Source organism: Xenopus tropicalis, chromosome 3, assembly GCF_000004195.4.
Source record: "Xenopus tropicalis strain Nigerian chromosome 3, UCB_Xtro_10.0, whole genome shotgun sequence".
Lineage (NCBI taxonomy): Eukaryota > Metazoa > Chordata > Amphibia > Anura > Pipidae > Xenopus > Xenopus tropicalis.
In genome coordinates this window covers 131,803,748-131,817,085 of record NC_030679.2, presented here as the reverse complement: position 1 = coordinate 131,817,085, position 13,338 = coordinate 131,803,748, and the positions used below count along the sequence as shown (strand labels likewise).

The 13,338-nt window shown below is 43.9% G+C and overlaps 1 protein-coding gene across 1 annotated transcript; it reads left to right on the top strand.

Moving 5' to 3' along the window:
* Positions 1–3,878: 3,878 nt before the first annotated feature.
* On the top strand, positions 3,879–11,808 carry LOC100490929 (gamma-glutamyl hydrolase). The gene is made up of 10 exons (XM_012959395.3): positions 3,879–3,939; positions 5,037–5,143; positions 6,607–6,721; positions 6,943–6,993; positions 7,497–7,581; positions 7,861–7,999; positions 8,096–8,202; positions 9,234–9,327; positions 10,245–10,382; positions 10,820–11,808. Exons 2-10 carry the CDS (start codon positions 5,056–5,058, stop codon positions 10,936–10,938), a joined length of 936 nt encoding a protein of 311 aa, XP_012814849.1. The 5' UTR covers positions 3,879–3,939; positions 5,037–5,055; the 3' UTR covers positions 10,939–11,808.
* Positions 11,809–13,338: the final 1,530 nt, after the last annotated feature.

The following is a 13,338-nucleotide window of genomic DNA, read 5'->3' as shown; positions in this document are numbered from 1 at the left end:
CTGTTCATACATGTGTATTACGTGAGCAAATGCTTGGTCTCTTCATTTGACTGGGGAAGGAGATAGGGTCGCCACCGGCCACATATTGAATCCACTTTCTGCATGGCTACTTGGCAATTAATTCAGTCTGTGGCATGCATTGCTAGTTAGCCCTGCAGCATGCATCTAAATTAATTGCTAGTTAGTTCTGTAGGATGTGGATTCAATATGTGGCCGGTATTAAAGAGGTGAGTGAGCAACCCTAGGAGGAGAAGCCCTCAAAGTTTGTGTCTGAGTACCAAAGGGGAATATGGGATCCACAGCATGTGTGGCTAATTAGCAATTCATTTAGATGCATGCTGCAGACTGAACTGATTTATGTGTAGCCATGCATCTAAATTGGTAACTAGCCACGCAGAATTCGATCTGTGGGGGGTCCTACCCCCCCTTTTCTATCTCTATTGATGGCACCCTCATCAACCCCGTCGATTCGGCGCGTTGTTTGGGGGTGATCTTTGACTCCAGTCTCTCTTTTTCTAACCACATTAACACTACTGTCAAAACCTGTCACTTTTTCTTCCGCAATATTGCCAAAATTCGTCCCTTTCTTTCTACTGCAACAGCTAGGCTGCTCATGCATGCTCTCATCCTATCCCGACTGGACTATTGCAACCTGCTATTAACCGGCCTCCCTAACTCCCATCTTTCCCCCCTCCAGTCTATATTAAATACTGCTGCCAGAATTCTCCTCCTCTCATCCAGGAGAGTTCAGGCCCTTCCCCTGCTAAAGGCCTTATCGTGGCTTCCTATTAAACAAAGAATATCCTACAAACTTCTTCTCCTAACCTTCAAAGCCCTCCATTCCTCTGCTCCTCACTACATCTCTTCCCTTGTGTCTCTGTACGTTCCTGGCCGACTCCGTTCCTCGCAGAGCAATCGCTTGGTTGCGCCCCCCACTACTACTGCGGTTTCCCGCCTTAAACCTTTCTGCCTTGCTGCCCCTTACATTGAGAATGCCCTCCCTGATTTCATTCGGAGAGAATCCTCCCCCAGTCTTTTTAAAACTAAACTTAAAGACTACCTTTTGGAGCACTCGCCCAGCACCTAATCTGGGAACTGGCACTTATATTGTAGTGTCACCCACTGTGTCCTACAGCACTTATATTTGCCTATTTGTGTCTGTTAGTTACCCTCCCATATAGATTGTAAGCTCTACGGGGCAGGGACCTCCTTCCTCTTGTGTCCTCGACTCTTAACTTATTGCAACTGTAACTGTATCTTGTATTTATCTGTATTTATTGTGATACTTTGTATTTATCTATTACCTTAATAACCCCCGTTTGTATTAATCTATTCTACTGTACAGTGCTGCGTACATAAGTAGCGCTTTATAAATAAAGATATACATACATACATACATATACATACATACATACATACTGTGCCCGGTATTAAAGGAGTGAGGTAGCACACATAGACATCTGACCTGTAAATTCCAGTTATCCTGGTGAAGCAGTTAGACACGGTCACTCCTGCGCTGTATATGGCACTTGTGTGGGTGAAGCAGTTAGAGACACACAAGCACTATATGATGCACTTGGCTGGCCAAGCAGTGAGGGGCACTTAGCCACACTTGCCCTCTACATTCCCCCTGGCTAAACACAAAGCAGTGACAGACATGGATAGTAGCACCTGTACTGTACGTTCCACTTGGCCGGCCGCACACACACCAGGACTGTACTGTACAGCTGGCCGCCAGAGCCTATGTAGGTAATGTAATAGCAGCAATCAGGGTACCTTTTGTGCCATTCCCAACCCACAAGAAGGGCAACAATTACAAGGTCTCTGGTCATTTATAGCAGGGATTCCAATCAGGCGGCCCTCCAGCTTTGGGCTCCTACTCAACAGTGTTTCTTCCTGCACATGTAAGTGCTATTCTACAACATACACCTTCAAGTTAACTATAACTGTATGTTATAGAATAGCCAATTCTAAGGACTTCTAAGGACTTTTGCAATCTTTTTTTTAGTTTTTGAATAATTTTTTTTCTCTTTTCAGCATTCAAATGGGGGTCACTGACCCCAGCAGCCAGGGGCGGCCCGAGCCAACTGGACGCCCTAGGCAACCCGATCGGCTACCTCGCCCCTGCACCTACATCGCGGCCCTCGTGTGTTTTGACGCGCATGCGCAATTCGAGCACGGGGCGTCAGCGTCGAGGTGTGCGATGCAAAGCTGCGCAACGCAAAACTGATTGCGTACTAGTCGTAGGCAGGAGAGGCTCTTGCCTGGCGCCACCCAATCGTTGCGCCCAAGGCAGCTGCCTCTTCTGCCAACCCCTAGTTCCGGCCCTGCCAGCAGCCAAACAAACTATTGCTCTGTAAGACTACAATTTTATTGTAATTGTTGTATAGTCCTCTGCTATACTTATTGCAGTCTCTCATTCGAACCACTGCCTAGTTGCTAAGGTAATTTGGACCCTAGCAACCAGATACCTGCTGATATCCATACTGGAGAACTGCTGAACAGAAGGCCAAATAATTAAAAAAAAAACACAAGTAATAAAAAATAAAAATCAAGTGCACATTGTCTCAACGTATCACTCTCTATATTCTACGAAAGAGGGGGCTGGTTACCCATCACTGCTATATTAGTATATTTATGTGTAAATAGGCAGAATCCAGCTTGGCTATAAGAGCGCTATGTGGTAACCAAGTATTTTTTGTCACATGACTATTCTCTGTGTCGTGACACTGTGGTTTATGTTGCAATGATGGAAGGAGGAAGCAAATAGAAGGAATTACCAGATTTTCAGTGATTTTTAACTCTTGCCTCTCCACTTCAGGGCAGCTTTCCCGGCATTTTATTATTATTGGCCCCCGCTGTCCCTAATCTGATTTTCCACACATATATCTCTTTGAATCCAGGGCAGTTTCATAGCAGCCGCCAATATGCTAGTTGCCCAAAATGACAGATGTTGGGCAGCCAATGTTCATCCCCAGGAACAGCCGTCTCCACGACACACAGCCCTATGGCGCAGAAGTGGGGACTTTGGAAGAAGCTGACAGGCAGGAGCACAGAATGGAGGGTTAATTAGGGTTGCCGGCTGGTCAGTATTTTACTGGTCTCGCAGGTAAAATACCAGTCAAGGCCAATTTATCATCAATGTATTTGCCAGTAAATTTCTAATCACCTGTTGTTCCACCCCCAATTCCTGCTCCGAGGTCGTCCTTGTCCTCTCAGATACTGCTTTCCCCCACCCAACTTGCCAAATATGCTATACCATTAGCCAAATCCACCCCGCGTCATTGCGCCGCACCCTTTGGAACCCCAACGCCACAGAGTCATTGCCCCACCCCTGGCAGGTATTATAAGTTAAAAAAAGGTGGCACGGGCATAAAACCCAGGTCCAAATGTGGATTTTCTGTACAACTGGGTGCTGAAGCCCTCCATCATTAATGGTTGCCATAGTCCCCAAGACAGGCACATGGGTTGTTTGTTGCCCTCTCTTACCCCCCCCCCCCCCCCCCCACTCCCCTGGCGGGGAAAACCCAGAGTGCCTTTTGCTTCCAAGCAATGCAATTTCTTTCCCACCAGCGATTTATTTATTATTGGGAAAGAAACTATGGCCCCTAGGCATTGATAAACATTCTTATCACAAGCACCAGGATAAGTTTTTGGGCTGACAATCCTGCCAGGGTGTATATTATGGGTTACAGACCCGTGCCCACTGCGGCCTGATGTCAGTGTTAGAGCCCAGGGGCATTTCCAGGGACAGTCAGTGAGGGGTTACAGTGAAAGAAGAAGCTAAGTTCCCTGAGGGAGCAGATCACTTCCCGGTACTGAGTGTGCGGGTAATGTTGTCTCTCTAGTGGCTCCTCCCACATAGGGGCTGGCCTAATCACACTCTTCTTCCTCATAACACTGCTCCCCACAACTCTGCTGCCCTGTGTGTGTAGTGAGGTAACTCTGCTGCCCTGTGTGTGTAGTGAGGTAACTCTGCTGCCCTGTGTGTGTAGTGAGGTAACTGCTGCCCTGTGTGTGTAGTGAGGTAACTGCTGCCCTGTGTGTGTAGTGAGGTAACTCTGCTGCCCTGTGTGTGTAGTGAGGTAACTGCTGCCCTGTGTGTGTAGTGAGGTAACTGCTGCCCTGTGTGTGTAGTGAGGTAACTGCTGCCCTGTGTGTGTAGTGAGGTAACTCTGCTGCCCTGTGTGTGTAGTGAGGTAACTCTGCTGCCCTGTGTGTGTAGTGAGGTAACTCTGCTGCCCTGTGTGTGTAGTGAGGTAACTGCTGCCCTGTGTGTGTAGTGAGGTAACTGCTGCCCTGTGTGTGTAGTGAGGTAACTGCTGCCCTGTGTGTGTAGTGAGGTAACTCTGCTGCCCTGTGTGTGTAGTGAGGTAACTCTGCTGCCCTGTGTGTGTAGTGAGGTAACTCTGCTGCCCTGTGTGTGTAGTGAGGTAACTCTGCTGCCCTGTGTGTGTAGTGAGGTAACTCTGCTGCCCTGTGTGTGTAGTGAGGTAACTCTGCTGCCCTGTGTGTGTAGTGAGGTAACTCTGCTGCCCTGTGTGTGTAGTGAGGTAACTCTGCTGCCCTGTGCTTCCCAGACAAAAACAGCTTTCCTGTCTGACTTCTTTTCTCTCTGCTCTATTTCCTTCTCAGGGCAAATTGGGAAAACCCAGCTAGAATGGCTGCCCGGGCTGTGTTTGGTTTAAGTGCATGAGTGCAGCCCTGTACTATGTATTTGTCAGTCACAGTGTCGGACTGGGTGCCAGGGGCCAACAGAAAACCAAACAATTTTTCCCTCTCTCTTCACTCAAATTATTTATTCTTTTTATCACTTCCCCCGCACACATTATTTATTCTTCCTTCTATTTATTTTCATTCCATATAGAAATGAGGAAAGACCATGGTAAAAGCATATAAAGAAACTGGCTGGGTGAGGAGCAGGAGGGCCCACCGGGGGGTTGCTCCCTCATTCTATTTGCCCATCTATTATGTACAGGTATGAGTGAGAATGAATTAACAAAGGACTGAGTGTATGTGTTCTGATGCGTTTGTAGGTGCAGCCGCTGCCAGGCCATGGCCCCACTCTCACTGGCCCTCCTGCTCTTTGGCTGGTTGTTGCCCGGTGCTGCTGGGACAGAACTGAACAACAGGCCCATAATAGGTAAGATACCAGCTGTTCCTCTTTAGCCTTGAAAGGGCCAGTTCATATCACAGCATGATGTAGACATGACTGAAAAGCAATTAGCAGTTGGTCTTTTTTCTGTTGTGTGTGGTTTTTGAGCAAATTGCCTTTCTGTAGCCTGAAATGTAAAATGCTAACTGGTTGTCAAGGTTGGTGCCCCTGGCAACCAAAAAGCAGGTTACTCCAAAGGCTGTATTTGTACTTGTAATCTTAATTATTTTTTATTACTTAGCATTCAGTTTAGAGCCCGTCAATATCACTGTCCACACCCTACTAAAGGTTCATTTCCAAGTGACTTGCCCCTTTATAGTGCAACTGTATTTGTGTGTAGGGCAATGCTAACCTTTATTGACTAATAATAAGGCCTTTAGGAACTGTATGTAGAATATGGTAGGGTAGTCCAACGAAACTACAATTCCCAGCATCCCGCTGAGAGCTGATGCCGCACACGTGGCGATTTCCGATCTTTCTTCGCACGAAAGATCGTACAATCGGCCACTAACGTTCAGGACTGAAACGGCAGATAAGGAGGTAGAAACAATAGGATTTCTACCTCCTTCTGCCGATTCAGCCCTGAAGGCAGATTTTGATCAGGCGCCTTCTATGGCGCCCGATCAAAATCTTTTAACCTGTGATATCAGTCGACTCACCAACTTGCCATACACGCACCGAATATCGTACAAAACGGGGTTTCGTACGATATTATCGGTGTGTGTATGGCCAGCTTAACACTGGAGGGCTCCTAGTTCTCTCTGCTATTACAGATTTCCCTTACTGGTTCCATTCACAGTGGTACAATACAAGGCAGCTCATTGCCGTATAGGCGGTGCCCCCTAGTGGGAGAAGTGCTACCTGCCCAGCATATGTTGGAAGTTAATCTAATAAAGCATCTGGGCATCTTTGCAACTGGTCTTTATTTTTTTTTGTGTTATTTTGCCTTATTGGTTCTGCCCCTGTAGCCAGAGTAAATATTACCCACAAACACAAAATTGATTAATTCAGAAGCTCAGTTTCTATTTGCTACTATTAATATTTATATCTGCCATTCTAACTACTCCCTGGTTACTAGTATCAGTGCTTCTAGCAAATACACAGCAGTTTAGTCCTTCAGGGCTTTCTTGTACAGTTGAACTCCCGTGACTTCCATGTAAGGGGATATTTCACTTTCAACAGAGAATCTCAATAAATGCTGTTTGTAAATATCAAGTTTTACCATCATTTTTCACAGTTTATTTTGTGCAGTGGGGGTTTCATTTCCCCCTTCGTCATATGCAGAAAACTATCACAGGCTGTTCAGAGGGGAACTAAAGCTACACATGAATATGGCAATTAGTGCTGTATGTTATATATAGAATTTACTGTACTCTCTGTATCTTCCTATTTTTCGCTCTGTATGTCGTCCCTCCATCCCCTGATATATATTCTCTTCTGCCTATTCCCAGGGATCGTGGCACAAGAAGTGACAGACAAAGAGTTCTTTCCCTTCGGTGCCACGTACATTGCAGACTCGTATGTGAAGTTCCTGGAATCAGCTGGGAGCCGGGTGGTGCCCATTCGGTGAGTACGGGAAGAGATCAGAAATCTGCCAACATCAAGCATTAAATAATCTACAGATATGCTTTCCAACTGCACTCTCATTCACTAACCATGTAATGTTATTAGAAAGTCTCTGAAAGAGTCTCCCATGCAGCCGCTACAGTACATTAATGTAGCAATGGAACTGCTCTGTGGTTCTGTTGCTTATTATGATCCATTATTGTTTCCTTCATATTTTTTAGGCTGAATTTGCCAGAAGAGGAATATCGTAAACTCTTCAAGTCCATTAATGGGTGAGTTTGGAGTCTCTTCTCACCCCTGACCTGTCTGCAAATTAGTAGGGTTAGGCAACTGCCAGAGAGGCTGCTGTAAGATGTCACAGACAGACACTATTTATTGGGCCTGTGGGGGGGCTGTTTGGGCTTCTCTGTACTTGAAATGCAAGGGCCTACTTTGTTTCCCAGTCAAGACCTGTTGTCCAATCAGGGTTGGTATCCAGTTAATTCTGCTGATCACTAGGTAGACCCAGAAGCTCATTTAACCTAAACCTTGTTCCCTTTAGAAGCTTTAGAGCTCATTGGTGCACCCTGGCCTCTTTGCCAGATTTCTTTCTCCCAGATGTGCTTTTGAACTCCAACCAAATAGATTTAACTTTGATTCCATGAATGTAAGTAGTGCTGAAATGTCATCCTTGTTGCCATAAGGCCACCAAGCTCCCCAATTTGCCATTTAATCATTGCTATGTGAATTTTGCCTAAATGTGAGGCATTGCCTAAGCCTTCTCTGTCTTTTCCAGGGTTTTGTTTCCAGGGGGATCAGTCGATCTTCAGGTATCCAGCTTTTCAAGGACCACCAGAATATTTTACAAACTGGCTGTTGAGGTAACAACATGTTGAAGCCTACCACTGATGCAGAGGACGCAAGACTCTGCTTTCAGTCCTTATTGCCCAAGTTAATTTTTATTACACACATGCCCCGCTTTTCCCATAAGAACATGTATAGTCTATCTTATCTTCCTGACGCTCAGAGAGACCCATTATAAATACAAGCGAGTGCTGTGGGGCCTGCTCACTCTTCACTTACACCCTTAGCCACTCTTCCTCTGCTTTCCTCTTAACTATCTTTCATTGTTATTGTTCTACTTTCTCCTACTTTTCAAGGCCTCTTCCTCAGGTCACTATTTTCCAATATGGGGGACATGCATGGGGTTCCAGATCCTTACCGCCCTCACAGCCGGAGCTGATTTACTATCTGCCACTGCTGCTGAGAACATATCGCTTCCTCTCAACCTGACGGATGGTGAGATATTAGAAGTAAATTAACATTTGAGAAACTGTGTACTTAGCTGTGAAAACCAAGCAGATTTACTGTGAATAATCCTGCTTGTTGTTCTAGAGGTGGCCTCCAGCAGAATGTTTCACCATGCCCCACCAGATCTACTAAGGGTTCTAAGCCAGGAAAGGGTGACTGCCAATTTCCACCATTTTGGCCTTACCCCTGAGGTGAGAAAACACATGAAATCTATATGCAGCTCTGCTTCTCTTACCTTCCACCTTTTTATTTATTATTATGTAGGGACCCATAGGGTTAATATGCCCTATGGCTTTAAGCCCTTCATTTCTTCTTCTCCTGTTACTGGGCAAAGACCCATGTATCATATTTGACATTAGCATATACCTCAGTTATTGGCCCAAGGCTAGACCACACCCTACCACACTTTAATATAGTGTAAGGAAAGGGGTGGTTCTGCCTTCTTGGCCTGCAGCATTTGATCTGTGTGGATGCTCCTTAAAGCCTGGGATCCACACCGGCCCAGAAGTCTAGGCCCCAAGGGAGACCAGCACTCTTGGAGAAGTCGCGGAGCAGAGACCCTGTGAATGAGGGAATAGCTTGGCAGACTATCTTGTGTCATAGCATGTGTAACCACATGAGATAGACAGCTTATTTAGTAAGAGCAGTTTCTGGCTCCATCCAGGAGGATAGAGGATTATTTCTCCTTTACAGGTACTGTTGCCTTATTGTAGGGACCGCGGTTTTGATACAGGTTTGCAGGTGAGTGTAAATCCCTGAACCATCATTTGCCATTTGGTATCCGGTCCAATAAAGGTGGTATCCTAACTACTTTCCCTAGACCTTCCACAGTGGTGCCAAGCTGGTTTACTTTATTATCGTTACCATCTGCCTTGCTATAAAACCTCATGGTCTGTGAGAATATTCCCTGAACCCTGCCTCTTTACATTTTTGTGCATCAGCAAGAGCTCCTGGCATCTACCTGTTTAATTATTGCACTTTACACATACAGGCGGCAGTGGGAGGTGTAGTTATACAACACCCTCCACATAGCACCTTCCATATTGCGAAGGCCCATCCTGTTGAAACAGAGTCATGTGTACCCTGTGCTCTATCCTAGCTGGACAATTTGACTAATACAGCCAAATAGGGGTTACATTACTATGCTCTATCTTTCCCAGCATGATATCAGCTCGTATGTCCAAACAACCAGGTTTCTTTGATTTATCTCATTTTTTTTTAGACTTTCAGAGCCAACAAAAAGCTTTCTGAGTTTTACCGAGTGTTATCCACAAACCGAGACACCAATGGAGTAGAATTCATATCTACAATAGAGGGTGAGCTGATCTAATACATTAATAAGGTTATTTAATATTTCCATAATCTCAATGTAATTTTGGCTAGAGGACCCAAGGAGGCCAGTTCCTGGAATGAAGGGATAAGAAGAGTTAGAAGGAAAATGTCTAGACACATCATTTATATGCTTATAATGTGAGGGAAAAGAACTAAAGAGGGCACTGTTGGGTTGCCATTGCTGCACAATACCATACAGACAATCTTTTCTTAATCTGGAGGGACCTTCAAAGGATAACACATATATCTATTGTTATTTTAACCATTAAAGTATATTGTGCGCACCAAGAAACCAGAAAAAGAATAACATTCTTCTTTGAATGTTATTCTTTGAATATGGCTCAGCATAGGAGGGCGAACACTACAGGCCAGGACTCTGCTGTATTTCTACACCTAAAAGACAATGGACACTCCTTTGAAAACAGCAACGTCCAAATTTTGGACAAAGAAGACCGCTGGTTTGAAAGAGGTGTAAAAGAGGCCATTCATGTCAAAGTAGAGAAACCATCCCTTAACAGAGGCGGGGGACTTCGACACCATCTGTCTGCTAGATACAATGCTGTTCTAACATCTGTACCCCGGCAGTTTCAGAACTCTTCACACATCCATTCATGCAACTCCAAAAAGTAACACCTGTTTGAAGAGTTGCATGATACTTTGGTAATCCTTTCAAAGTAACTCCACAGCATTCACACCTCTGTGAGTTTCAGATGTCACCTTTCTGAAGAGTTACATAGTGCCATTGTGATTGGATTAGTGGAAGAGTATTTATGCTGAGGACTTCCCATACCAGTCAGTTGAACTGAAGAAGCTGCTCGGATGAGTAGTGAAACGTCTTCAATGATTACCAAACAAGTCCAGTTGCTTTAAATTTATTTATACTAGATATTCTTCTTTGCAGCTCGGAATCATCCGATATATGGTGTCCAGTGGCACCCAGAGGTAAATCGCTTCCAGTGGCGCAGTGACATGTCCTATCCACATTCTGCCAATGCAATCTGGACATCACAGTACTTTGCAGACTTCTTTGTGAATGAAGGTAACACCCTTATAAAACCCTGTTATATACTTAATTCCCTAAATCCACTACATCTTTCTTCTGTGCTTGATCCTGGTTTCATGGGCCTGCTGTAGAGTGCAGATGACCAACCATGGGCAGAATCTGTTACAGAATGTTCTCAAGGTATAACACATTTACTAGCAACTAGCAAGGAACAGAGTGGGAGCAATTGAAGAGATCAAGATCTTCTTCCATCTACAAAAACACCATCATATTAAGCCAGTAGCCAGGTTCCACAAGTAAAGAATGGGTAGGCCTGACCTGGGATTCATGTGAGCCACAATAATGATCTTGTAATTGCAACAGGGTTTAATTAACTTGTGATGAGAACCTGGTTTGTTACTTGGGTTTTCTCTGTTTTCCTTTAGAAAATACCCCCCCAAGACATCACATCTTTTTTGTCTTTGTCTTTACAGCCCGTAAGAGTCAGAACCACTTCTTGTCTGAGGAGGAAGAGAATGCCGCTCTGATATATAACTGGACTCCTACATACACAGCCAATATCAGTGGATATGAGCAAGCCTACTTCTTCTAGATCTGCTCACATCTCCCTCTGTGGGTACAGGGTGGCTCTCTGTGTTACAGTGGGTTACATGTTATTTGAAATGCCTTGTGTTGCATATTACTGACTGTGCTTTCTCTTGTTCCACCCTATCTTTTGCCCAGATTATTTCTTATCTTTCTCCAGCCATTTTATATTCTCTTTCAGGGAGTCAGGGAGTTCTACTAATTAACTACCTCACAATGCCATGATGACTCCAACTGTATACCTCAAATGTAAGCACTCCCTAACTGTAGTCTTTTATCAGGGAAGTATACAGACTGCATACCCATGATGCACTTTAAGAATTATAATCACAGGAGAGCAACAGTATAAGCCTATAGTTATGTGGAGTTATCTCTGTTGTCTATCGTTTCCATAATAGATCTTTGCACAATATGGGCACACAGCTGGTGTAGATCTGGCTGATTCAAACTTTGGCCCATTGTACAATGATAAGAACATTGTGGGGGCCTATTAAACAGGCAGCAATGTAGAAATCAACTTTAGCATGAGAAAATGCTCTGCTTAGAATTGCACCTCTCTTTGCACTTTAGGGTAAAGACACACAGAGCTACTTTGTAGCAGCTATTTTTTCACAGCTACTAAATGCCAGAAAATACTCTGCCATAGATAGTACTGAGAATTGCCTCTGCTAAAACACACGTAAAGGCAATTATCATTAAGTGAACAGTATTGTCTATTTTTGTAACCATGACAAGTAGCTGCTACTAGTAGCTCCGTGTGTCTTCACCTTTATACATGCACTGTAGGAGTGACAGTTGGCCATTGTTTATGCTATCCTCAGTTTGGATATGTCCTCCATTTAAAAGAAATTAAAGTATTTTGTTTACACCAATGCAATGTTTTGGCTCTGTCCACTGTTTAATGAAGTCAGATCTTCTAAAGTCTGTCAAGTGCTAAACCAGAGAGATTGTTTCAGGAGTCAGTGCAGTGCATTAATTAGAAAGAGACAGATGCTTTTTCCAATAGCAATTAAGCAATGTGCTACTTTGGGTTTACAAGCCCATTCATTTTTATACATTTTTAGAAAAAGTAATGCCGAATATTGCCAACATAAATGTCTTTTAATTATGACTGCAGAAAAGGTTTCCCTGAACAGAAATGGACTGAAAGAATAATAATGGTATATTTTTACCCCTTACCAGTCTTCTGAAGGCTAGAGTACAGTGCATACTGTTGTACTTATATAATTCCCGCAGAGGCAAATCAGGTGTCTACATCTTCCTTACACATTCATGGTTGTGCCAATAATTTCCTCAGCAAGGAATATATAAATTAGAAACTAAAGAATATAAATGAGACAATACTTAGCTAGTAATAGCAGTACAATCCTTGCTGACCAGTTTACTCCTGTATTAACATAACACTAGAGCCAAATGTGTTTTGAGCAGAGCCAGTTGGGCAGCCCTTCTGTTGTGTACTGTTTCACACAGGAACCTGACTGTCAGGTCTGGTCACTGAGACCCGGTAAGGCCACTTACCTTGTGCCTTTAGAGAGATAAGACACGGACTGTGGTGTGAATCTCAACTTCCTGCCCTCTCATCTCATCTTCTGAGAACCCAATCTGTTTCCCACCACAGTCACCATTGATGTAGGTGTGAGCTGGCTGCAAGCATTTTCAGTATCTGTCAATACCCAGAGGCAGGCAGAAAATGCCATTACTGTATGTAATACGAAGGAGATATAGCAAATCTGTATCCATATGGTTAAAGGCCAGAGGCAGACAGTGCTCCTGCCTCTTTGGGCTGTTCCGACCATCCTTACAAAAGGGTTTTCTGGGAAGTTCTAAAATTGCCTGCCCCTCTAAGTATACAAAGCCATAGCTAGTAGCAGGTAGGTACATGCACATACAGGTAGGAATGCTGGTTACAAATTAAACTTTCCCTTTCTTCCTGCCTTCTTGGTGTCATCAGAAGACATCACTCTGCTTTTGGGTCTGGACGCCGGGTGTAAGTCTTTAGCTCTAATGCTATAAAGCAACAATGATTCACAAAGAACAATCTCTTCCTCAGGGGCTATAGCCTAAGATCAAAGCTGCTGTGTACAAAAATAGTGGTAGAATCAAATGAGTATAAAACAATTTCTTTGCTCTAAAAAAACTAGAACTAAAAATGGTTCATTTAATAATAAAAATAAATTGCAAAAATGTTCAGTGAAGCATCTCCAATATTATATAAATACAATGTTGCCCAGAAGCAGCAAAAAGAATATAATGTTTTATGAGAGTAAATACATTGCATTAGATTTTGGGCCAGGGTTTGGGATGAATTGGGGGTGCAACTTGGTATCTGTAAATTCCAGTTGTTTTTATGTACATTTTTGAAATTGCCCATCTTTTCTAACTGTGGGGCCCAGGAAATTCTAGGTCT

What these genes read in the sequence shown, in the direction of transcription:
- LOC100490929 (XM_012959395.3), top strand. Translation starts at nt 5,056, where the DNA reads ATGGCCCCACTCTCACTGGCCCTCCTGCTCTTTGGCTGGTTGTTGCCC. An exon ending in GAACAACAGGCCCATAATAG is followed by an intron (nt 5,144 to 6,606) that starts GTAAGATACCAG and finishes GCCTATTCCCAG; the next exon opens with GGATCGTGGCACAAGAAGTG. An exon ending in TTTACAAACTGGCTGTTGAG is followed by an intron (nt 7,582 to 7,860) that starts GTAACAACATGT and finishes CTACTTTTCAAG; the next exon opens with GCCTCTTCCTCAGGTCACTA.